We start from the raw sequence: 27,378 nt of genomic DNA on the forward strand, positions 1-27,378 counted from the left end.
GACAAGGATTTCAATTATTGCCATCTTTGTGGGGACTTTTTGTCCCCATAACGTAGGGTTTACCAGGACCATATACACTTAACTATATAGCCTACTGTACATACAGTACATAGACATACATAACTATATAATATTTACTGTAAATAACACCATATATTCTATTAGAATATAGAATCCACTAGCATCCATTTAGGTGTTTCTTTTATAAAAGCATAAAAAAACAATCTACAGTATACACACACATATACATATAAACATATATAGGCCTATGTATGTACATATGTAAATATTTCCTTTAAATGAATAGAAAAATTAATAACGGATCAAATACAACCTTTCCAGAGACTGCTGCTAAATTAAACTAAATCTCTTTCTTGCAATTGAATAGTAGTTACCTTAATAGTTTCCTCTGAAGAATAATTCATATTGATTCATTTTCTATGGGTGCACTGGGTGCAGAATGTATTACAGCCGTAGGAAACATTTTCAGGAAGACAAACATAATTTAGCCTAGTTTAAATGATTATTCAGGGTGTTGTTAAATTAAAATCAACCGCTTCCTGATGCTTGTAAATGAACTCGTATTACTAAAGCAAAGGCTTGTCTCATGAATATTAATTATATGCCGTGACGCTCGGCTTTCTGATTGGATGAAAAGAAGACTCTGGGCAAGAGTGCGCTCGTCAGTTCGCGAAGAAACGAATTCTACTAGGGCGAAGGCTGTGGGTTCATGAATATTAATTACGTTGCGTGACTGGACGCTTCGGAATGGTTACCAAGCAACGCCTGTGCGATCTATTTAGATATTCATGAGCTAAGCGTTTTCAATAGTAGGATTCGTAATATTCGTCAGCGTTGCCCGCCTAGCAACTCCCTCCTGTCATATAGATGCGCAGGATCGAGCGCGTGTCAAATGAAACAATGTAACGGATCAGAGTTGACAGCCTCAGACGAGAGGTTACTGATTAATCTCAGACCGGCTCCATAACCATAGATAAGGGCTCGAGATCCGCATGAATGACGGGAGAACGACCGTCTTCTTTTCAAGGTAGGCGCAAGAGGTGATTAATTTACCTGGGTCTTTTATACCGTATTGTTAGCCGTTTAACTGTAATGTCTTAGGCAATTTATTTTGCTTCACTGGCAATATATGCGAATACTGCATTAGCTCTCTTCCAATGATGTGCTTGCAAAGCCGTAAATGACACTTGATTAAGTAGTGGTCTAATATACACTGAGTGTATAAACTATTTAAAACTATCCATTTAAAAAAACAACAAAAAAAAAAACTTAAAATTCTAAATTTAAAGGTTCCAATCAGAGCAGAAAACCGTTACACCGCAGGAGAATCTTTGACAGTTCCAGAAAGAACTTTATACTCTAGTTTATCTTCAAAAATCTGTAATACTCAGACCACTGATCCTATATTCTAAATTTGTTTTAAAGGACTTTCTAAATCTCTAAAGAAACCATATAGCAAGTCATGAACTCATGTGCACCACAGAGCTTTGATTTTTAAAAGAGCCAGGTACTAGGCTATTACAAGTTTGTACTGTTTGTCCCTAAAAATGTGTTTTCGCCACTTTGTTCCAGTCTCTGAAGTCTTAAATGAACAGAATAAACTTTCTTTACTGAGGGATATACGAGCGAGGTGTTGATGCAGAGCGAAGCAGCACCGAGCTGTGTTAATTTACGTCGTCCCATGCTGCGCTGGATTTGATCGGACTACTAAATAGGGATTTTGTTTCAGTGTGGAGGTAATGAGCAAACTGTTGTTGGCTCGTATCCCCTCTTCCTTCTGCCGTGCCGAAAAGACTTTTCTGGGTGCTTGTTTCTCTGAAGAATCGCCCAGAATGTTTCGTCAATCATGACACAGTCGGTTTTTGAGGTTTTTACGCCCGGCGGAAAGTGAATGTCGTCATATGTCACTAACGCGATGTTATTATGGAAACTGTCCGATCTATCTATCTATCTATCTATCTATCTATCTATCTATCTATCTATCTATCTATCTATCTATCTAATCTAAGTTTAACAAATTTTTCAGTGTGTTAAGTTATGCACTTATAATTTACTAATTTACTAATAAAGTGTAAGAGCTCAGTCATTTTTAGTCAAGTTTATGGGTTTTCGGAATTTTAACTTGATTATCCTCTTAAGTTATTACATAAAAAAAGCTTATTGCTCTTATGACATTTAATTTAAATTAGAGCAGCAATTACACCTAAGTTTTTAATTTAGTACTGTAGGTTGACAGGCTATACAGTATCTGTCTCAAAGTGTATGATAACTACCGAAGGAAACTGAACAAAAAATACTTTTTAAGAGCTTAATTAATTTAGGAACTTATAATAGACATCGTTCCCTTTGGCAGGTGACAAGTCGACCTTATCAGACTCAGGCATTTCAGTGAGTTGTAACATTACCCTGGCTCCAGAGACCTTTAAATACATTTCAAAAACCAATTTACCACGTGGTGTAAAGTGAGACGTCTCCAGCCCTCCAGCTGCTCAGAGCTGGTTAGAAAGTTTTAGCCAAGTGCCTCCATAAGACTCTAGCAGTGGATGTTCATTATAACCCTCAAACCTATTTTTCTGGTTCTTTTTGTGACATTTTGTGCTTGTGAGACATCAGCTTTGTGAAGAATATTTCACTTGGATATTTTTTTGCACACAGACTAACATGTGGCTTTCTGTTGTTATGTCTTAAAGGAAACTTTGCTTTGAATGGGGAACATAATTTGCATGCTACCCAAGTTCAGGCAGGATCTTACGCAAGCCTGGAGACGGGGAACGCACCTGCCTCTCTTCCTCGACCTGTAGACTTCATTCATCAGGACCAGCCGTCTTTAATGGGATGAACTATCTCCAGAGATCAGGTGAACGGCTGATCTAAACTCAATTAAGAGCCTCAAGCTTCTTAATTTCTTCTTAATTGACACTATACATCCTAAGGCCTCCGCATGGTACTCTGGTCGAAAGATCAAGACAAACTGTCCGACATGTCTGCCGGGACGGAAAGGATAGAGATGAAGAAGGAGGGGGCGCCGCCAGCGTTCCACCACTCCAACGGGTCAGTCCATCCGATTATACTACCCGACAACCCCGAGGAGGTGCCCCAGACCCCCGGGGAGTACGAACTCACAGAGGTGACCTCCATACCAGACCCCAGTGATCAGGAGAATGAGCGGCCGGACATGGTGGTTCTCGACTGTCGGGCCAACGCAAAGGGCCAGAGGGAAGAGGACGCGCTCCTGGAGAACACCAGCCAAAGCAACGAGAGTGATAACACTAGTATGGACCAAAGCCCGGTGCCGCCGGCTCCACTAAAGGAAACGTCCTTTTCTATTGGACTCCAGGTTTTGTTCCCTTTCCTGCTGGCAGGGTTTGGGACAGTTGCAGCTGGCATGGTTCTGGACATTGTTCAGGTGAGTAAAACCCAATTTCTTGGTGTTTAATGTTGGATTACAGAGTTAAATCAATCAATTCAATCAATAAAAAGATCATAATATTTGAATATATGTGAATATTTTATATTCCAAGTTCTGGAATATAGCTATTTTTTATCCAAAGAGACTTAAGTACGCTCTTAAAAATAAAGGTTCCAATAGGTTTTGTCATATTTTGGTCTCCCCCCAAAAAGAACATTTCAGTGAACCATCGTTCTAAGTGTAAATAACATTTTAATAATTTAAAGAAATGTTTTTTTTTTTTCTGTGCGTGTAATAAAAAGGATCCATAGATGTTAATGTTTCTTCATAGAACCATATATGCCAGTAAAGAACCTTAATTTTTATGAGTGTATTTTTCATCTTATTTCTGTTTAAAGAAGCACTCTATTAAAGCATAACCTTTATAAATGTTAAAAATGCTATAGCAGCTCATTCTTAGGTTTTGCATGCTTGTGATGCCATTGACAGAATGCCATCCGTCAGGGTTTTTCAAATGCTACCTGGTACTAAGTGCAAAAGAGCATGTCAGAAGCTGTTCAGAAAACAGGTTCTTTCCAAATAAGCAGTGAACACGTACTGTTCCACGCTAAGGGGTTGCCCCTAACAGCATGTGGAAGGGTTTAATGTTGAGTTTTTATGAAGAGGAAATCTGCAGAGTTGAGAACGAATTGGGTCTATTTTCAGCCAGTGACAAATTGCCACTGAAATGCATTAAACTGATTGATTGATTGATTGACTTCCTGCATGTGTGTTTTTATGGTTGTACATATTTTTTAAAGGTCAGTCTAATAAAGATAAAGGCACCAGTCAACAATACCATAAAAGATCCCATTTAGCTTCCCCAAAAAACCTTCAGTGAATAGTTCTTAAAAGAACGATTTTTTATTAGTGTGAAGAATATTTGAATAACCTTTTTCCACTATAAAGAACCGTTTTCCACTTTTTAAGAAATTGTAAAGTTTTTTTTTATGGATCCATAGATGCCAACAAAGAACCTTTATTTTTAAGAGTGTAAGTGGGTAATCTGTACTACCTACAGAAAATGTGTTACACTACAAATACAATATGACTCCATGTTGTACCCTGTTAGATGAAAAAATGGTTAACCACTTGGGGTTTTCCAAAAACATTGTGGGTACAATCTCTGAAGAGGCGTGTTGTTCCATGTAATATTGACCTCACTTCCTCAGTTTCCTCTGTGAAAGATAGAAATCACATATTTAAAAATCCAAAGAGTTTATTACTTATTGTTGTTTTTTGAGGAAAGGGTGTAGACCTGTGGATTGGCGTAGGGTCATTTTATAACCAATTGTGAAAGAGAATTCACTAGTTGTTATTCACGTACAGCATTGTAGAAGCCATGAGGTTTTACTTCACTACATAATACAGTCCAGAGCTCCTCACCCTTTGTAGCCTTAAGCAGCATGGAAACTTGTTTTTCAGCCGACTTCATGATTTTGCCTTTTACCCAGCTAATGTGGAATGTATTGTGCTAGAAAACCTCTAGTCAGACCTGTTTGTGCTAAAGTCTAAATGTGTGAAAATATTTTTACCACAAGGACAACTGACTAAACATTACTGACAGGAAGCCAGTTAGGGTTTACCACATCCACCGTCATCTCATTTTGACAGGATTCGATGCAGACAGACAAGCATAACCTGTCCTGTCCTAACCTTCCTTCAGCTGAGATCTTATAGTGAAATTCTGTGTAGTTTACTTGAATGTTGTTCATATCATTGGCTTCTATGATTCACAAGTGCAGCTGACTTTTTTTGTGTTTTGTGCCAGATGGCCTGCAGAGTAACTGTGGACAGGAACAGGTGCCGAAATTGTGCTAGTGTCTCAAAGATCAAACAAATGACTTGTTTTGTTTGCTAAGCTGCTATAAATAATCTTAAGTTCCTTAAAAAGTTAAAGGGGTCATATGATGCCCTCTTTGGAGTGTTACATGCTCTTGGTGCATAAAGAAGATCTGTAAAGTTGCAAAGACTAAAGTCTCAAACCCAAAGAGATATTCTTTATAAATGTTAAGAATCAACCACACCCTCCTAAAACGCCTCATTTAAACACGCCCCACATGTCTACGTCACGATGTGGGAAGATTTGCATAATGCCACCCAAATGTTCACACAAAGAAAGAAGGCGTAACTTTGATTCTCGCTATTGCCACTGGCGCCATGTTGTGGAGACGCTGTGTTTCGTTGTGAAAACAAATCTACTTTGTTTGGCCTTCCAAAAGAGGACACAACTAGAAATAAGTGGTTAAGTTGTATTTACAACACTGTTCCAGAACAGCTCAACCCAAATATTCAGATGTGTGCAGCACATTTTATGGAGGACTGTTTCCTGATCCTGGGAGAGTAGACTACAGTGCCAGCTGTTCTGACTCTAAGTCTTTAAGTACATTTACATATGTAAAGGATGTTGCGCAGCGCAAATCTGTGAATGAATGTTCCAAAGTGAGGTAGAGTAGGGAGCAATGAACACTGTGTAGGGACCATGTCAATGGGAACACAGTTCATACACGGAGCTCACTTCTAAAGAGCTGATTATCTGAATCAGGTGTGTTAACAACGAGAGACATGCAAAATATACAGAGCAGAGGGCCGCGTAGACTGGAATTGAGAACTGCTGGTGTAGAGTAGCTCGTGTTGTTTGTCATTTCTCCGATCACAAATGCAGACATGGTTTTATGTTTTATGCGGCGTAATGCAACACAACGTTTAAAAACACAGTATACGTGTATAAACTCATTATAATCCGTAATTATGTCCCCACTGGATGCAACAAATGCCTCGTGTGTAATAGGTTTTATTGTTTTTGTCTTGTCGCGCCGGTGTCCCGCCATCACAGTATGGCAAGGGGCGTAACATTTCCGTCACACGCTTGAGGCATTCGGCCAATCACAAAGCACTGGGTAGCTGGCCAATCAGAGCACACCTCGCTTTTCAGACAGATGAGCTTTGTAAAAAAACAACGCGTTTCAGAAGGCGGGGCGTAGAGGAGAAACAATAATGTACAGTATGTGGAAAATAATGTGTTTTTTAACCTTAAACCACATAAACACATTTCAATACACCAAATACACAAAATAATGTTCTTTTTAGCAGCATCATATGACCACTTTAACATAAGATTTTAAATGAATATGTAGCCTAGCCACGCTACTAAGGCTAGTGTCAATATAACTTAGGATTTAGGGCAGGGATGCCCTGTCCTGTTCCTGGAGGTCTACTGTCCTGTAGAATTCAGTTCCAACTTGGCACCCCGGGTTTAGGGTGTGTTCACATCCTTTACATATTTATTTTTACTTATCCTTCTGTGTTGTTCATCCCACATTGCAGTGTTACACATTTATAGGTATTCAGGTATTTATTAATAGTTTGAATTTGTATTTTTTTTTATTTTACTAATTTGTTATATGCTTTAGTAATTATATATATATATATATATATATATATATATATATATATATATATATATATATATATATATAGTTACTAGCCAAGGTAGTCTTATTTTTCATCTAATGTTTTTATTTTTATTTCAGCTTTTTAAGTTTTATTAGTTTTAGTTAACCATAACAGCACTGTTTGTGCTATGGACACACAGTAAATCATGCCTCAAATTATGTGGCTTGTTTTTACTTTTTAAATGAGCAGACTAATACAATTTACGTCCCATAGACTTAAGTCAGTAAGCAACCATCCGCAATACTCTAGCAACCAATAGAATTCACTGGAAACCACATAGAAACATTCACATGCAAAATTGGTTGAGCGATGGTCAAGAAATAATCTAATTTTCAAGACAGTTTCCAGATTATTAAAGGGATAGTTTACCCAAAAATGAAAATCATCATTCATTTACTCACTCTCATGTTTCTTTCCTCTGCAGAACGTAAAAAAGGTATTTTAAAAAAGTAAAGAAATTAAAGTAAATGAACTCTAATATTCTTCAAAATATTTTCTTTTGTATTCCACAGAGGAAAAGAAAGTCCTACACTCTTTAAAATAACAGTTATTTATTGGCACTGATGGTCTAATGGAGAGCCTGTAACATCTATGGAGCCACTTAAGGTTCTTTATAGTGGAAAATGGTTCTTTAGATTATTAAAATTTACATTACACTAAGAAAATATGGCTCTTTTAAGAAGTTTCTGCTGAAAGGCTCATTGAAAAACCCAAAATGGTTCTTTTATGTTATCTCTCCGAAATCCCCTTTAGGAACCTTATTTTAAAGGGGTCATATGATGCGATTTCAAATTTTCCTTTTTCTTTGGAGTGTTACAAGCTCTTGGTGAATAAAGAAGATCTGTGAAGTTACAAAGACTAAAGACTCAAATCCAAAGAGATATTCTTTATAAAATTTATATATATTATAAACACTCGTCCACTCCCCCCTGAAACGGCTCGTTCTAACACGCCCCCATATCTCTACGTCACTATGTGGGAAGATTTGCATAACGTGGATCGCCCAATCAGCTTTCACCGTGGACAAAGCGGCGTCCAGCCCGGGGTCGTCACATGTGGTTCCTGCAAGGCCAAGGTACGCTCCTTCGTAGAATCCGCCTGCCGCACCATTCTCAAGCCGCCTGCCTCTGCTCACTCTAGACCGGCCGCGGCACACTCTAGACCGCGTGTGTGATCATGTTTCATTGAGAAAGCGAAACTACTTTGTTTTTGCCTTCTAAAAGAAGACACGACTAGAAATCATGTTTATATCATGTTTATAATGGGCTTTATGTTTATGTCTCGTCGCTCCGGCTGGACAAGTTATCACAATATGTTAAGAGGCGTAACATTTCTGTCACACGCTTGAGGCATTCGGCCAATCACAAAGCACTGGATAGCTGGCCAATCACAGCACACCTTGCTTTTCAGAGCGATAAGCCTTGTAAAAATCGAGTGGTTTAGTTGTGATTGGTGTTTAGGAGAAACAATAATGTATAGTATGTGGAAAATAATGTTTTTTTTAACCTTAAACCGCATAAACACATTTTATTACACCAAATACACAAAATAATATTCTTTATAGCAGCATCATATGACCCCTTTAAAGAGTGTAGGTTTGGAACAACATGAAGTTGAGTAAATAATTTTTTTGATAAACTAAAAAATCGTAGCATGCATATAGACCACTGCTGGTTCACCGGTGTTAAACACAACCGAGGTTGGTAGAACGTCTTCAGAATTCCTCCGTGACCTTACACACTGAGCCTTGGAGACCAAGGTGCTGGAACCGAGGAGCGTTGCCAGCCAACATTACACAATCCTGCAATCCGAGCCCCCCCTTCGGTTGCATGCCTGCACTGCTGTGCGTCAAGTTCGCAGAACCCTTGGAGGCACATGGAGGCATTGGCCAGGACTGTGCTGTTCCCTGAAGACAACATCGTACTGGGGGAGGAGGGAGATAGACAGAGTAGAGGAGGTTCAGTCAAAGGGAACCGAAGACAAAGTGGCTGGGTGCCAGCTCCCAATTGATGTTCGTTCTTTTTCAAAAGTGGCCCCTGCACTGCCAAAGACTCAAGGAAAAAGAAACGGCCATTAAAACCCACCCACTGGAAGCTGCACCGCTCGAACTCCTTAACTAGTGCTTTTTGCTGCTATTTGTAGAAGATTTTGTGTTGTTGTGTTATGTTTACCATTTGCTTTTTCTTAAACGTTATTTTAGCAGTGCCCGCCACGCTTTCTCGCTCTCTCCATGTGCTGAAAAGATGCTAGAATTGATTCAACTAGTCAGTGTCAGGCCTGTAATTGCTGTGCACCAGTGGGAATGAGTCTAAAGATAAGCACTCCTTCTGTGTATTGATCTATACTGCCTGCTGCCGCATTGCATCTAAGGCACTGCAGCCTAATGGAAAAAAACAGCCTGCCAGTTACCGGAGTCATCAACTTCATACGTCTCAAGTCAGATACTTGGAAAAGGTTCAAATGAACGAGAGCATCAGTAGATCTAAAATTGGCCTGAATTTAACTTTGGATGATAAGATGATAAGCTCAGTGTTATCAGAGATTTTCTCATTGAAAACTATTTATATTTGTTGTGAATGGAGAGGTTTTGTTTCTTAGGGTATAATCATACATGCAGTTATGGCTCAGCAGATATAATAAAAAGATATTTCTGTATCAACTTTGTCTCAAAAAAGTTCTATAGAAAAATAGAAATAGACACAAACAAGTCAATTGTTGACATTCAGTAAGACTGGAGAGCTATAAAAAAAACTGAGTTCATATTTAGTGTGGACGATATGGCAAAAATATATTTTACAATTGTTTCCATTTAATGTAATGGCTTTCTAGGACGTATAATTCAGATTTTAAAGTATCTCTCATGTGATTTTTTCCTTCCAGTGGAGTGTGTCTACTATGAACGCACTTATTTTTTTGTACACTAGGTTCAATCAAATTTTCCATAAAAAAAGACTATCAAATTTCAGCTCATGATCAAAAGCAAAAAAAAAAAAAAAAAAAAAATCATAGCTTTACTTCCAACGTAGTTTGCAGAAGATCTCAGGCTGTTGGGCTTTAATGTTCAGTGAATGTTTGCACTAAAAAGTGTCTCTTTCTCAATAGCATTGGACGGTATTCACAGAGGTGACTGAAGTCTTTATCCTGGTGCCTGCTCTCCTGGGCCTGAAGGGGAACTTGGAGATGACCCTCGCATCCAGACTGTCTACCGCGGTAAGTCCTTTAGTATACAATTTACCACATGAGTTTTCCAATGGGAATGATTCAGTAATTTTTTGAGGAAAAATAGCTTGTGTATTCTTTCAGTCACCATAAGATGCAGATAAAAACATTGAAAAAAATGGGACCTTTAAATAAAATCATGACTTTGAAAGGAATTCTGGGAAAAAACTACATACGCAAGCGTTTTTATCGACTTGTATCACTGAGATGTTAAAATCATTATCTGAATTTCATGACGCAGTTTCACTTGCATTGTATTCTTTCTTTTTTTTTCTGGATGGTGACTAATATTTACTTTGTGCAACTTTCAGAGGTGTGTTTGAGTTTTATGTAACTTCAGCTTAAAATATGAAGAATCATTCCTATATCAGAATTAATGCAGTAATATTCTCATCTGAAGGAAAATATTGCTATACCAGGGTTAGAGTATTTTAATAACTAGCCTTTGGTGTTTTGTGTGTGAGATGTGTGCTATTACGTTTAATTCAAGAGACATAAAATTTTTAGCATGCAGATAGTAAAACTGTCTTTCTCTTTCAACTTTCCTGTATAAACACTCTAGCATTGCCCTGGCAATGACCACCGTTTTACTACTGTTCAAAAGTTAGGAGTCAGTCAGAGTATTTTTTATTTATTTATTTATTTATTTTCAGCAAGGATGCATTAAATGGATCAAAAGGGAAAGAAAATATGTTTCACAATATTCACAATATGTTAAAAGTTTGTTTGCTCGTTTTCATTAGTTTTTAACTGTATCTCTGTACTCACCAATGTGAAAATTAAACATTTTCACAGTGCTTCATTGTCCTTCGCTGCAGTATGTTAAAAGTAGGGTAATAACTTGGGCCATCTGCCCTATTCTCCGAGAGCTTAATAGGACGTCATGTAGGACACTATGGTCAAATTAACATCATTTTAATCCTGTTAAGCACATGACCGTGCACTTCCCCTAGTTTCGCTCAGTACTCACTCCGTGTGTCTCGGCTAGACGTGGATGTGCCAGGTTTGTGGCAAAGCCAGACATTCTTCTGGGCTGTGGTTCTCTGAGCTCCCACCACAAGATTACAGATTTAATCATAACACATCCTTAAGCAGCCCACGGTAGTTGGTTAAATCTGGGAGCAATGCTGTCAGATGACATTGGTTTGCATTATTTTTGTGAGCGATGATTTAAAGTAACTATAATTAGTCATCCCAAAGTTTAATTTTGTCATCATTTGCTCCTTTTCATGTCATTTTGACCCTGCATTCTTGTTTTAAGAAAATAATGTGGTGTAGGAACAACATGAGAGTAAGTCAATTATGTGAACATGCTTGTTTTTAGATGAACTGTACTTTTAAACTATTCCTACTAATTACATACCTTGTTAAACACTTTAAATTAGGTGCAAACCCACACTGAGGGAAAGTTTGTCTGCTGTTTGCTGGAATCCAGTGATTCACAAGTAATCAGGTGAACAGAAAGTGTCAAGCCCGCGGTCTTGAGGTCGTCTGTGAGCCGCTGCTAATTATCAGCAGATTAAGAACACTGTCAGTTTCTAATGCTCTTACTTCAAAAGCAGAATGAATTCCTTTCGTAGTGTGAATTAGACCCACATGACCATATTTTCAATTTCTTGCCTTTGAAAATGATTCCTCTTGTTCATAGTTGGTGTAGATTTTTGTTCGTCTCATTGTGGGTCTTTTTGGAGCATTACAAACTTGACCCATTTGAATAGCTTATCAAATGGTTTGACTAATTTTCAGTCCTGTGTCAATTTATTTTCCGTTGCAACAGGAACTTGACGTAGGACATATCAAAGGGCTTGTACTTTTTTTATTTTTAAATAGCGTTCAAAGGTTTTGCCCTTTTTTAAAATAGCTATGATTTGCTACTCTGTGGCAAGTGACATTCCTAGTGAGCATTTTATTGGGCAAAGCTTTAGAGACTGTATAATGTCATAAATTCTTTTGGCTCATTTTTCTAGTAGAGAAACACTGTATAATTTAAATGTGTATATTTTCTAAATTTTATTTTGTCAACATGGCCACAAACAGGCCATGAAATTTAGTTGTTTTGTTTTGTTTTGTTTTTTTTTTTTTTTTTCAGAAAGAATGCATTAAATTGATCAAAAGTTACAGTAAAGACATTTATAATGTTTATAAATATTAAAATTTTAAGTAAATGCTATTGTTTGAACTTTATGTCCTAAAAACTTGTATCACAGTTTAATATATATATATATAAAGCAGCACCACTCTGTTAATTATGTTTCATCACTGAAGACTCTAGTAATGATCCTGAAAATTTAGCTTTGATCACAATAATAAGTTACATTTTAAAATATATTCAGATAGAAAACAGTTATTTTAAATTGCAATAATATTTCACAACATTACTGTATCATAGTATTTTGATCAAATAAATGCAGCCTTGGTGAGCATAAGAGACTTTAAAAATATAAATAATAATAATTATAATAATCCAATTATTATTATTATTATTAGTATGTTTATTTTTACTGCTTATTTAATTCAAATGTTCTCTTTGCCAGAAAGAATGTTAAAAAAAAAAAAAAATTGTGTTTCTGATTCTAGCTATTTTGAAATATTAGGTAGTTAATTCTGCAGCGATGTGTTGTTTGTCTTGTGTCATTGCACAAAGCCTGGAAGGTGACTAACCGCTCTCTATACAGTATTCCAGTAATATTAAGTCAGAGGGTGTTAGCTCTTGATCCTATTAAGTTTTACATCCCGTAAACCCTGTGCTCGCTTGACAACTTGTTTGTCAAAATGTTATTGGTCACATAAACGTGTATCTTATTTCTACAGCACAAAGCACCTAGTCATGGCTTTCTGCCATGCGGCATTTTATCTGAGTTTGTGGACTAAAAACCAGACTAAACGTTATGTGTCTCCAGCAGCTGCCTCTGCCAGAGGTTCCTCCCATGTCTGCTTCAGAAGTGTGTGGTTTATCATTTGTAGAAGTGTTGTGTGCGTGACCACCGCCGTGTTTTGCATAGAGTGATTTGCGTAAAGCTTATCATCATTGCTCGGACCCCCACTTATCAGTAAGCGACAGCCTGTTGAAGGAATAGTTTACCCAAAAATGAATTTTTTTATTTACTTATAGTACTACATATCATTCCAGTCTTGTATTATTTTATTATTTCCGTGAAGCACAAAAGTCTAATATTAGGCAGATTGTTCACACTCAAAAAATCACAAAAGCAAAGCTCCATAAAAGTATCATAAAAATAGAGCTAGTGTGACTTATTTCAAGTCTCCTGAAGTCATATAATATAGCTTTGTGTGAGGAAAGATCAAAATAATGTCACTTTTCCTCATTCCCTCTGGCAAAGCCAATTATTCACATCCAATTTGTGAACAAGTCATACTTATACTTCATCTGTTGGGCAATAAAACATCCCAAAAAATAGTAACACCACAAAAAATACATTGTTTCGTCATGTTTTTCAGTAAAATACTATATATATATATATTTGTTTACATAATATATGTACGTGTACTGTGTATATTTATTATGTATATATAAATACACACACATAAAGTATATATTTCGAAAATATTTACATGTGTTTACATGTATATATTTACATTCATATAATTTATATTATATATAAATATATTTAAAATATAGACATAACTTGTTTTTTCTTAATATTATTAAGTATATACATAATAAATATAAACAGTACATGCACATATGTTCACATATATATATATATATATATATATACAAACAAAAACCTTTAATCATTTGACAGCACTAATATATATATATATATATATATATATATATATCTATAATATATATATATATATAAACATACTTCAAAATATTTTATTTTTAAGCAAAATATTTCTAATATTTATAATATTGTTTTATAATATAACATTTGAATATAATATTTAATATAATAATATTTTATAATATTAATATTTATTTATAAATGAGTAATATTTATGCAAAAAAAAACACTTTGCTAGAAAGAAAATGTATTACTTAAATGTACATGTAATTCTTTAGAGTAAAAATGTTTTCAAGTTCAACTCACAGACTCATTCTGATGCTATTCATTGTAATTCGCTGGAAAAGAGTGACCACCACATTATTTTGAGTTCAGTGGAAGACATGAAGTCATGAGGGTGAGTAAACAATGACAGTATTCACATTTTTGGGGAATAATTTTTTTAACCTTGCATGAACAGTGGAAGTAGCCGAGCCAGCTGTGTTTCCCCTTCACGCTGTGTGTGTGAGCGCTACACGAGGCAGGACGCAGTGCGGAAGAATCGCTCTGACCGCCGGAGTGGGGTCACCTCAGCGAGCAGCAGGCAGTTGGCACCGACTCAAAAGCTTCTTCCTTTTGCCTCATGGAGCCCCAGTGCGCGCACACACACACACACACACACACATACACATTTACTTCACTTAAACATAGGCGACAACCGCCCCACTAACGGCCTCTCCTGCTTGCTTTTTCCTTCATCCTGTTGCACAGGATATTTGTAATATACTGTAGTAGCGTTGCTAATTTGCTCTTATTGTAGTTTGAGTTAGAACAACAGTTAGATTTCAGGAAAAAAGAAAGAATCAATGTTTTTCCTTCTAGTGAACGCTAAATGGACTACAGTTATTTGTAGACACGCAGTAGGCTGTTTTATTACTAATGCTAATGCTTAGGGTTAGTGATCTAAACAAACCTTGAACTCTGAGAATTGAACTTCACTTGTAATGCATCCTGCCTCAAACTGCGCAATTTGTTTAGAAAATATTATTTTTAGAAGTGATCACATTTGGGATTTTTTTTCTGTTGAGCAATAAAACTTAAATTTTCAGTGTTTTCCAGTAAAAATTTAACTTGAAAGCAAAATATTAATGCTATGTTTTTTATTATTTATATTTATGTAAAAAAAACTATTAGGCCAGTTGCGTAATCAAACATCCCAAATATTGGTTACACTGCAAAATAAATTAAATTAAAAGCAAAATATTTATTTGTTATTAATATTCAAATTTGTGTTAAAAATAATATAGAATTTAAAATTCTGTTTATTTCTGCAATGTTTTTTATTATTGATGTTTATGCAAAAAAATATATATTTTGTCTGTTACCAGAACTGCAAATAAATGCAATGTTTTGTCTTGTTTTGAATTAAACAAATATATGTAGTGTAATATTAATTTATTTTGTAATTTATTTATTCAACATAAAGTGAGGTTTAAAAAATAAAATAAAAAAAATAAAAACTATTTTGTCTGTTGAGCAATAAAACACCCAAAAAATAGTTACACTACAAAAAAAAAAAAATTTTCAGTAAAAAAAAATACCTAAAATCCTTCAAACAAGCGAAATTTACTTGAAGCTAAATATTTATTTATTCATTCATTTATTTGATTGATTAATTGAACACAATTTTGTGAGGATTTGCCAATAGGGTAAGAAAATGTATTATTTATATTTATGTATATGTAATTGTGTCTTGTTTGAAGGATGTTTATACATTTTTAATAGAAAACAGACTTAATATAAAAAAATATTGATTGTAAAAAAGGTTGCAATGTTAACTTAAATTAAAGAATTGACTAAAGTTGTGGGCTGCTTTCAGCCAGGAAGTAACCACCTAGTGACCATCAAGAACAGCCTAGCAACTGCATAGAAATGTGTGAAAAAAAAAACAAAAAAAAAAAACACACCCGGAGCATCTTAGCAGCAGCAAATGAAACATCAGACAACACCCTTGCATTGGCAGTGACTTTTATACTGGCAAGCAGTGCTCACATATTCTTCAGAATATGTTAAAAATCTGGTTTATTTTGTGCTGCAGTGTGTAATTGAGTTTTTTAAGCAGTGAAGTTCACAGGAAGCTCAGAGGTGCTACAGCTCTTTTGAAACATAATGAAAGGCTACAGTGAGGTGCACTGAATCTCTAAAAGAGACTGCTGGGCTGTCAGCCTCTGTGAAATGCATTCTGTCCACGTACTAAAGCTATTCTACTTCCTGTCTCATTTAGGCAAGAGCACTGGTTCCTCCACATTTGTGTGTTGGGCTGATGTACTATATTTGCATTTAGGAAACTGTCTGCCAAAGTGTACCTTTTCAGACATCATGTAGTGCTGATGTGTTTACAGTTCAAATAGGAATTTTGACTTGTCCATTTTTGAATATCATTCCTGAATTTTTAAATAGCATGCTGTACCATATCTGCAATATTTATTCTGTGCATAAAATTAAGGGATGCACCCTATAGCACTACAGTATGCTAATATTCCGCTGCAAAAGCCCATGATTTGATATGCTGTTTTATTAGCATTTACGTCAACTTCATAAGTATGCTATCATACTGATAATCTTAATGAGTTAATATCCAGAAAACATTTTGTGGTTTGTTTCCTAAGACACAAATATCCTCCTGAGGCAGGTAGTTTTGTCCCATCTGAGTGGGTCCAGGTCAGGAAAGTCCTCATCCCATGATACAGACAGCTTCTGTTGGGCTGGAGCCACTTGACATTAGTGTCTGTACTGAGAGAGATGAGATAAGTAGGGAGAGGAGGATAAGATGCATCTGTCCATCTCATCAAGCCCTCTTTTGTCTTGTGAACTGACCACTGTTTGTTCTAGTGGAAGCTGGACCGAAGGCGCCTGAGCACCAGCAAAATGTATGTTTCCTACCATGTATGTTTCATTGGTTCATTTTCATGGAAAGATCACAAATTAATGATGATCCTATCAGCACTACTAGCTGTTTTGTGGTTCTTGAAGACAACATGAAATATCTCCTGCAGTGTACTTCATGTATTTCAGAGTGAAACAGAATATCCAGTGGGAAATAATGTAGGACTGAGATTTGTTTTAACCACTGAGATTTAATTGGATCATGAAATGTTTAACTATGATATTATTAGGCTTTTGTATACCCAAAGTATTCCGTTTTAGCACACAACCCATCCTACACCAATCATGCTATGAATGATTCCTCTAACCATGCAGCTTTTCTGAGCGATCAGCTGTACGATGATAAAAAAAAAGAACAAGCATCTAAACTCTTAAGCAAGATTGGTGAGAGGAAAGTGTGCTGTGGTTAAACTATAATGGGAACATTTGTAAATGGACTTCCTGTGTTCTCTCCCCCCCCCCCACCAGGCTAATATTGGACAAATGGATACGGCCAAGGATATGTGGAAAATGATCATGGGAAACCTCGCACTAATTCAGGTTGGAGACCTTCTAAAAATATCAATCCTGTTTGTCTATGTACATGCCAACTCTTCAATTCACAAGGCTTTGTTCAGACCAGCAGAGGAAATCTGGTTATTTGGCAAATCTGACTGTGAAATAAGCAAATAAGGATATATAATCCGATGTTTACATACCACATATGAAGTTTATAATTTTAAAATCTTTTAAATTACATTTTTAAAGTCAGATTTTGAACATATGTAATGTCATCAGTGTTATTTTAGTACTATTTATAACTATTATAGTATCTAGTAATATTTTGAATTTACTTTTTTTATATTTCCGTTTTCTTCTTTTTTTTTTAATATTTATTTATTTATTTATTTATTTTTTTATTAGGAGTGCAAAAACATAAAAGATTTATTTTTTGACTTTTTTTAACCTTTTTACTATGATAGAACAGATCAGAACTGACAGGAAGCAAAGTGATAGAGAGATAAGGGTGGGATCAGTAAAAGACCTCAAGTCGGGATTCGAATTTGGGACACCCGTAATGCAATGGTGCTGTTTATCGGTGGCCTCAATATATTTTTCAATATTTTTAATATTCATTTAAGTTTATTTTTTCTAACATTTACATTTTATTTCAGCTTTAATTTACTGAAAATTATTTTGAATAATTTAATTTTAGTTAACACTGACCATTATATGCCGTGTGTGTCCAAATGCATATTTTTCACAATCTTTCCTTATGTAGTGAACTATATAACATTCCCTTTGCAGTGCATGTTAAATTAATGAATGAGTCAGCAGTTTTAGAAGAAACAGATCAGATTTGATCCTTTACAGTCGGGATGGTCATCCCTAAATATATGTCAGATTTGTGCACAATGTGTGCGCCAGTCATTGGCACTGAGTCACATGTCATATGAGGTTTGACTTCTCCAGATTGCATGCTTGACTAAACAATTATGTAATGATTGGGTGATGTATTTCTTGGAAATGACCCCTAAACCCAATAATGGCATGTGTACACTAATGATGAAAGAGAACAAAGTAAACTTGACATGAAGACTTTGAACTTCAGGGGGTGGGAGGATGTTTAAAAGAGGTGTCCGAATTCATCGTGCCCCTCCTGATTTCAGGTTCAGGCCACAGTAGTCGGCTTCCTGGCTTCCATCGCCGCAGTCATTTTTGGCTGGATTCCAGAGGGTAATTTTAAGATGGGCCATGCCGTCCTGCTCTGTGCCAGCAGTGTGGCCACTGCATTCATCGCTTCTTTGCTGTTAGGTAAGAGGGTCGTGACATCTACTCTCTTAAAAATAAAGTTTTTTAATGGCATCAATGGTTCTATGAAGAACCTTTAACATCCATGGAACATTTTCTTTACACAAAAGGTTCTTAATAGTGGAAAAGGGTTATTTAGATGTTCTTCATGGTAAGAATTTTTTTTTAATTATTTTTAGAAGTGTTAACTGAAAGTTTCTTTTGGGAACCATCTATGCCATTGCTGTGAAACCCCCATTTTGGAACCCTTCTGATACTGTGCACTTTAGACTACATTTGTGTATGTGGTCACATACCAAGAACCATAAAACATTTTCACAATGTTGCAGTTTGCAGTTGCATTTAGATTGCATCTCAGTGCAATGTGTTATATACATCTTACAGTGCACATTTTGGTAAAAAAAAATAAAAAAATAAAACAAAAAATTTAATCAAATATATAATGTGCTGTGTATGTATTAAAGTTGCAATTAAAAATATATATATATTTTAGTTGCAAATGCATCTCAGTTTAATTTATTTACAATAAAAATAAAGAAAATATAATACCAGATCAGCTTTTCCAAAACATAAAAATAAACATATTTATATATATATATATATATATATATATATATATATATATATATATATATATATATATATATATATATATATATATATTACATTTCAGTGCATCAATGGATGCATTACAAAAACATTTTATACCATGTGTGTATATATATATATATATATATATATATATATATATATATATATATATATATATATATATATATATATATTAGGGCTGTCAAATGATTAATCACGATTAATCACATCCAAAATAAAAGTTTTCTTTACATAATATATGTATGTGTACAGGGTATATTTATTATGTATATATAAATACACACACATAAATTATATATTTAGAAAATATTTACATGTATATACATTATATATATTTATATTCTTATATTTTATATTATATATAAATATATTTAATATATAAACATAACATATTCTTCTTAAATATATACATGCATGTGTGTGAATTTTATATATACATAATAAATATACACAGTATACACACATATATTATGTAAACAAAACTTTTTATTTTGGATGTGATTAATCGTGATTAATAATTTGACAGCCCTAATATATATATATATATATATATATATATATATATATATATATATATATATATATATATATATATATATATATATATATTATGTCACCCTAAAAAGACATTTACAAGCTGAGGTGAATAGCAGCTAATGCTTGCTTTTGAACCTGGAAAGACAAAGCAGCTCTGAGGTCTCATTTCAGCACTAGAGTGGAAATATATCCTCCAAACAGGAGGTATCTCCTGTGTTACTTCCACCATATTAACGCTAACTTGACAAATCTTTCCTCTCCTCTTCCGCCCAGGTCTTATCATGATCGGGGTTATCATTGCGTCCAGGAAGGTTGGCATCAACCCAGACAATGTGGCCACCCCTATTGCAGCCAGCCTCGGTGACCTGATCACCCTGGCGCTGTTGGCTGGCATCAGTACTGGCCTGTATAAGGAGCTCGGTGAGTGGACACCTCAGTTCTTTGGCTGAGCTCTTTGGGAACATTGCCGTTATCGGATATCTACAGTCAGTGATTTTGTGATCCAAGTGCAGGCAGATAAATGAGCAGGCACACTAAAGTTAGTAGATTCACATACATTTTAGTGGATAACTTATAAACTGAATGGCCTAGAAATGTAATTATCTTTCCTCTGTTTCTGAGTTGAGTTCAGTGGAGGAATAAGAAACTATCTTGGCAGCTCCTGAAATGAAACATTTGCACGTCTTAACTGAAGATATCAAAAGTCAGTTTCTTCTTTAATTAGCAATGTTTTGCCACTTTCTGTATCATAAAACTCCTGCAGAGTAACTGCCACAGTCAGGGAGAAAAGGGCATCTCAACCCTTGCTTTACTTACTTACTTTTTCGACAAAAATCCAGAAGAAGAAAGTGCAAGTGTAATAGAAGAGTGTCTAAGAATAAGCATAAGTATGTAAATGTTTATATGCTCACATTATATGTACATTGTATTTAGATTTACACTAGCATTGAAAGGTTTGGGGTCTGATTTTTTTTTTTTACAAAATCAATACTTTAATTCATTAAAGATGCATTACATTGATCAGAAGTGACAGTAAAGACATTAAAATGACAAAATTTCTATTTCAAATAGCTTTCTAGCCATCCAAGAACCCTGAAAAAATCTATCAGTTCCCACAAAAATATCAAGCAGCACAGCTGTTTTCAACACTGATAATAAATCAGCATATTAGAATGATTTCTGAAGTATCACGTGACACTGAAGACTGCAGTAATGATGCTGAAAATTCAGCTTTACATCACAGGAATAAATTATACTTTAACACATATTCAAATATAAAACAGTACACTTAACCGTTTCTTCGGTTGAGGGTTATTGTGGTTTTTGTGTACTTTTGAGTAGTACATTGAGTCAGATTTCCCTAAGTCATCATGCTGAGTCATGTTAGAGTATAGTGGAGCTTGTTGGGGCTTTTGAACACTACCTGCTTTGTGAGTTTGTTTGGTGCACCTAGACTTAGACTCTGCAGTCTCTCCCTTCAGACTCCATAAACAGACAACACCAAGTGGCAGCAAATATTCTAATTTAGATTGTGCTTTGCAATGAAACAACACAAGAGCACATTGCTCCTGGTGGTGGTTGAGGAGATACCCCTGACAACGTAAAGCAATGTAAAGCGCTTTGAGTGCTTAGAAAAAAAGCGCTATATAAATGTAATTATTTATTGTTAGTAGAGCATTCTTGTGGCAGTCCTTTTGAAAGCATTATTGAATTTTGTGCATGACAATGTGATTAATCTCGATTAAAAAAATTAATCATTGCCCAGCACTAATATATAAATATATATATATAACCATTATATACAACATACTGTATATATATATATATATATATATATATATATATATATATACAGTATTTAGCCACATATTGGTGTATATGTATAATTTATAACTTAAATTTAAATGTGAATAAATGTAATTTTTTCCCCTTCAACAGAATTCAACGATTATGCCAACCCAATGGTTTGTGCCTTCTTCGTCGCCCTGACACCCATCTGGGTACTTATCGCCCGGCGGACACCTTCCACCCGGGAAGTGCTGTACTCAGGCTGGGAGCCTGTCATTATAGCCATGGCGATCAGCAGGTAGGAAGAACACTGATTAACAGAAAGAGACTTTCATTCCTCTTTATGATGGATGGATTACTCACGTGCGGCTGACAGCAGTATGTCAATCATTCACCTGACTCCACAGATGCAGTATCTTTGTGTCGTTACAATTAAATTTGACTTCTTTTGAAACAGTGTTGGAGGCCTCATTCTGGATAAGACCGTATCTAACCCCAACTTTGCTGGAATGGCAGTTTTCACTCCCGTCATCAACGGTGAGACTCCTTATCTCCTCGTATCTCATGATTCAGTGTTTCCATTGGTTGTGTTTACTAGCCCTCACTAGGACACACCAGAGATCATTGCACACTTTGTTTGTTTTGCCTTGCTGCAGGTGTGGGCGGCAATTTGGTGGCGGTTCAAGCCAGTCGAATCTCCACCTACCTGCACATGAACGCCTTACCCATAGCAGAGCCAAACCCAGCCCCACGGAAATGTCCCACTCCCTGGAGCACGTTCTTTGGTTCAGGTGAGCGATGTAAACAAACAGCAGCCCTATTGTTAGCAAAGACGTAATCACTAAATATTGATAGTTACATATTTCCCTGTATTGTGTCTCAATAGCTATGGTTCCATCCACCTATTTTTATGTGCATTTTGGGGTATCGCATAAAAAAACACCAAGATGCACATAAATTGGATGGAAATTGGATGCTTTATTCGCAAAAGTTTTATGCAATATTCCAATTTTGCACATACATTTAATTCGTAACTTTGGATGGAAGCATAGCTAATGACTTCAGTCACACTCCTGTAACAGTGCTTACACTGATTCGCCCTACATTTACTCTCTCATCAGGTGTGAACGCACGTTCTGCCAGAGTGCTCTTCCTCCTGGTCGCTCCTGGTCATCTGGTCTTCCTCTACACTATTAACTCTATGCAGGGTGGACACACCACTCTCACCTCTGTCTTCATTGCATTTTATCTGGCCGCAGCTCTGCTTCAGGTATAACTGAGCTTGTTTCTCATTACAAGGAAATGGTTCGAATGTTTTATAGTATAATCTATAGTTAGATTATTTATTTAATAATCCATCAGTCCATTATTTTGCGTCCTCTGACACATTCTCTTGTCTTTCGGTCTAGGTTGTGATCCTGTTGTACCTTGCAGACTGGATGGTAAACTGGATGTGGCATCGAGGGATGGATCCTGACAACTTCTCCATTCCCTACTTGACCGCTCTGGGAGACCTGCTGGGGACGGGCTTCCTGGCTCTGTGTTTCCACATCCTGTGGCTAATTGGAGATCGGGACACAGATGTGGGTGATTGATCCACACTGCTTCCTTTGACTCTGTCCAAGCAACACAAACGTCTTTATTTATAATGCCACATAGAGAAATAATATCTATATTGTTATGGCTACAATGGCTACCATGATTATATTGATGACAATTTTGCTTTAGTATTGATATGTAATTTCGTTGTTGTTTAGCTACTGGGAGAACAAGGATCCTCATTATTTTTCAATGGGGATGTTCGGCCCAATTTTACGGCAAGTCGCGTTGGCTGCATGTAAAGATGACATCGACCTAAACTTGAAATATTTGACGAGAGGCAAACAAACATAGAATGCTAAATCACCAAGTGCTACAAAATAGTGATTTGATGGTGGAACTGAATCTCAAAGAGGACCTTTTAATGATAAAACGCATAGAAAACAGCCCTATTTAACACGCAATGCTACGTTTTCATGATCTAAATTTGCTTTAATAGCTCTGCTTATGGTTACAGAGAGAAATTGTAACCTAAAGTGCTTTATTGTTTCATTGAAATCCCTGAAATACTCAAGTTGTGCAATGAAAAGGGTTCATGGGTTGTTTATGCTCAACACCTAAAGGATAAAATATCAGACTTTGCCTCATTTGCGTAGGTACATTTCCGTTACGTACACAACACTTTCACCCAGTCAGAGGCCTGTAAGATTGTTTTAAGCTTCTCAGGCTGTAATTGTGAAGTCCACATCCGTTAATCTCCTAAATCTCTTCTGTGGACTCAAAATACTGGGACAGTTCATGTATTTGTAGTGATGGTGGTTATTTTAAAAGGGCTGTGAGTTAGAAAATGGCAGTCGGGACCCTTTTTATCAAAGCAGAAATCATATTTGACTGTACTTTTAAAGGCTTTCCAAATCTAAATTAATATTCTATTATATAGAGTATGTATACAGTTGACCCTTTGCTAAGCTCCGCCTCCCTGAATGAACTGGAGTCTCTATGATTTTTAGTAAAGTGGGCTCACAAAGTCTTCAAAATTAACTGGAAATTATTCTCATGTGAGTTGAAAGGAAGTATACATTGCAAAGCACTTTATCTGCCTTTAAAGAAATTAAATTACCCAGTAACATGATTAAAAAAACGCAGAGCCTGCAAACTCGAGGCAAAAACGCTTATCACAAGTCAATTAAAAAGAGAAAAGGCCCATTTCATTGCTCAGTTACCTTATGCATAGGCTATATTTTTGCATAATATCTTTAAAGGCAGTCTAAAACTACACTATTAAATGATTTTTCGAGGTTGTGAAAACTCCTACACCAATTTTGTAACATCTTTGTTTTAATGCTAAGCTTAGCAAAGAGTCAATTGGTGAATTTAGTTCGTTTAAACAAAAAAGCATCTGCTCGTTGACAGGAAATGTGAAATGCTCTGCCTCAAAAAGCCTTTTTATGATACGACCGAAGTATTTCTGTAGAATTATGCAAAAAAATGCTTCTAGAAAGGGCTATTTAGATATCTACACCTCTGTACCACTGCACACTAGCTTACAAAAGTACTGTTCAACTGGCTCTCCGAATATGATTTGAAGCCATGCTTGATTAAATTCCTTGAAAGAGTTTCTTTCATACAGAAGAGGAGAGAGGTTTTGTTTTGAATGTTTTTATGTGTTTAATGGCACTCAGAAACACTTGAAAGGCTAACAGGAATGCTAGCAGCTAATCTGTACCTCAGTTCTCGGCCATACAAATCTCTAATCAGTAGTTGACAGTAAACTAATGTATATTTTAATGACTAGCAAGGTCTTATAACGAAGCTGACCTCCAGTTATGGATGGTGTGTTAATGTTAGCCTGCCATTGCTAAAGGGCTGCGTAGAAACATTGCTTAATTTACGGACGTTTCATATAATTCACCATATATTAAACATACCCACTTTGTTTTTACTGTACACTTTATTTTCTGTCCTTAAATGTCTGTTTTCTTTAATTGTGCAAGTATGTTAAGGCGAGTTCTAGTTGATGTCACAATAGATCACTGTGCACAAGATGTACTGTAATGTGAGAGTTTGCCACAAGAGGTCGCGCTTGTGCAAGGAGAGCATGCAGCTCCAAAGTGCAGACATGTTTATATCACAATTATGCGTTCAAACATCAGAAATATTACTGTGTAACTGATCCTGTGCTGCCATCGAACCATGACAGCTCTCTATAGTTGTGAATATTTCTTCAAGGGATGGGAGGCTTTGTTTATTTATTTCTATAGATGTGACAAAGCTTTTTGTAAATAATATATTTATTCTATAAATGTTTATTTTTCATTTTGTCGCATTTTTCTTTGAATTGGACCAGTAGAGATGTTTACTGTACATTTATCAGTCTTTTTTTTTCTTCTTCTTCTTAACAATATATCAAAGTTTGGTGCCTAATATCCAGCAAAACCTCACACTCGATCTGGTTTGGTGAATTGAGCATAATATGCCTTAACAAATCACAAGCAAGGCTCGACACATAGGTATTATAGGTCTTCTGATTTGTCTTTTTTCTATGAGATTTTTTTAATTAATGGAGTTGATTTTCATATTGTATTCTGTTGATTTGTGTACACAAATCATCCCATCTGTTGTGTTTTTTCGGGGAAAGATGTATCGGTGGTAAAGTTATCCAAAGCAAAGCCACTGAGATCCCCATGAGTTTTAGAGGAAATTAATATTCACTTGTGGGTTGTCTAATTTGTCACATATTCCCTCTAATCTGTAATCTGCATAGAACTTCCTACAAGAAAACGTAACCTTCCTTGAGTTAAATTGGCCTTGAGGGTCAGATCCCAGCCTCTCAAGCAAGACTAAAGCAAACTTACCAGATTATCCAAGAGTGTACAGCTAGTAATGGTAACTGGTTATCTGAGTTCTTTGATTTCTTCCCCATCAGTTTCTGGCCCAGCCGCTTCAATCTGACACTGGTAAGGGGACCTAACAGAGGTACTTGTAAATTGCTGGAAATAAAGTTTATATTATTTCGTATGACTGCCCTGTGCTTTTCAGTTTTCATTCCATTTGACACACATGCTTAGTAGTAAATAATGAAAAATCACATTGACATTGACCGAATTGATTGAAATAAAAATGTAAATTGTATCAATACTGTGGCTTTTATAGCTAAAAAATGTCTGCTACAGCATTTATTGAAACTGAGCTGCAAAAACTCTGCAGATTAATAATTATATACAATGTCTGTGGAACGTCTGTTTTTTGGGTTTATATATATATATATGCTGTAGTGCTGTCAAACGATTAATCGGATCCAAAATAAAAGTTTTTGTCTACATAATATGTGTACTGTGTATATTTATTATGTATATATAAATACAAACACATGCATGTATATATTTAAGAAAAATATGTTATATCTGTATATTAAATATATTTACATATAAATTATGTAAATATATACATGTAAATATTTTCAAAATATATACTGTATTTGTGTGTATTTATATATGCATAATAAATATACACAGTACACATACATATATTATGTAAACAAAAACTTTTTTTTTGTATTTGTTTATTCATTTTAAATATATTATGTATATATATATATTTTTTTTAACAGTACACATACATTTTTTATGTATATATATATTTTTATTTTTTATTTTGAAGGAAGTCTGCTAAGCTCACCAAGGCTGCATTTATTTTGTTAAAAACACAGTAAAAACATTAAATATTATTACAGTTTAAAATAATGGGTTTCTATAGATAGATAGATTGAATGTATTTTATTCCTGTGATGCAAAGCTGAATTTTCAGCATCATTACCCCAGGCTTCAGTGTCACATGATTCTTCAGAAATCATTTTTAATATGCTGATTTGCTGCTCAAGTAATATTATTATCAGTGTTGAAAATGTGATACTTTTTTTCCAGAATTCTCAGGATAATAAATGTCTGATAAGTAAACGTTTGACATCATTGCCGATGACCTTGCATTTGGAAGTTACTCCATGTTACTTAGATGTTGCTCTACTATCAGAGTTTATTCTGTTTCACTCTTATCATTCATAATGCAGAGGAAGACTTCAGCGAATCATCTAGACACATAACTCAGCGTGAGAGCGGCTCGGTCAGACTGGTATAGGAATGATAGGGATTGACACGGATAAGAGTGGACAGGGACAAACACCTGCACTGAACAGTGAGGCCAAAGCTTGTGTGGATGGAGAAGGACGTTTCAAGATGTTTCTAAGTGTCTAAATACCTTTCACTGAATGTTGTTAAGAGTTTCATCCGCACA

General features: G+C 35.5%; 1 protein-coding gene across 2 annotated transcripts; it reads left to right on the forward strand.

Moving 5' to 3' along the window:
- The first annotated feature begins 857 nt into the window (after window positions 1–857).
- Window positions 858–26,106, forward strand: LOC109101513 (solute carrier family 41 member 1-like). 2 transcript variants are annotated; one of them, XM_042733771.1, is made up of 12 exons: window positions 858–1,061; window positions 2,712–2,878; window positions 2,955–3,427; window positions 10,028–10,135; window positions 17,290–17,361; window positions 18,471–18,615; window positions 20,035–20,181; window positions 21,700–21,847; window positions 22,007–22,086; window positions 22,206–22,340; window positions 22,671–22,819; window positions 22,959–26,106. In XM_042733771.1, exons 2-12 carry the CDS (start codon window positions 2,857–2,859, stop codon window positions 23,142–23,144), a joined length of 1,665 nt encoding a protein of 554 aa, XP_042589705.1. In that variant the 5' UTR covers window positions 858–1,061; window positions 2,712–2,856; the 3' UTR covers window positions 23,145–26,106. The 2 variants fall into 2 exon arrangements, with proteins under 2 accessions (XP_042589705.1, XP_042589704.1); XM_042733770.1 differs by having other exon boundaries at window positions 858–1,048.
- Window positions 26,107–27,378: the final 1,272 nt, after the last annotated feature.

This window comes from Cyprinus carpio, chromosome B11, assembly GCF_018340385.1.
Source record: "Cyprinus carpio isolate SPL01 chromosome B11, ASM1834038v1, whole genome shotgun sequence".
NCBI classification, from domain to species: domain Eukaryota; kingdom Metazoa; phylum Chordata; class Actinopteri; order Cypriniformes; family Cyprinidae; genus Cyprinus; species Cyprinus carpio.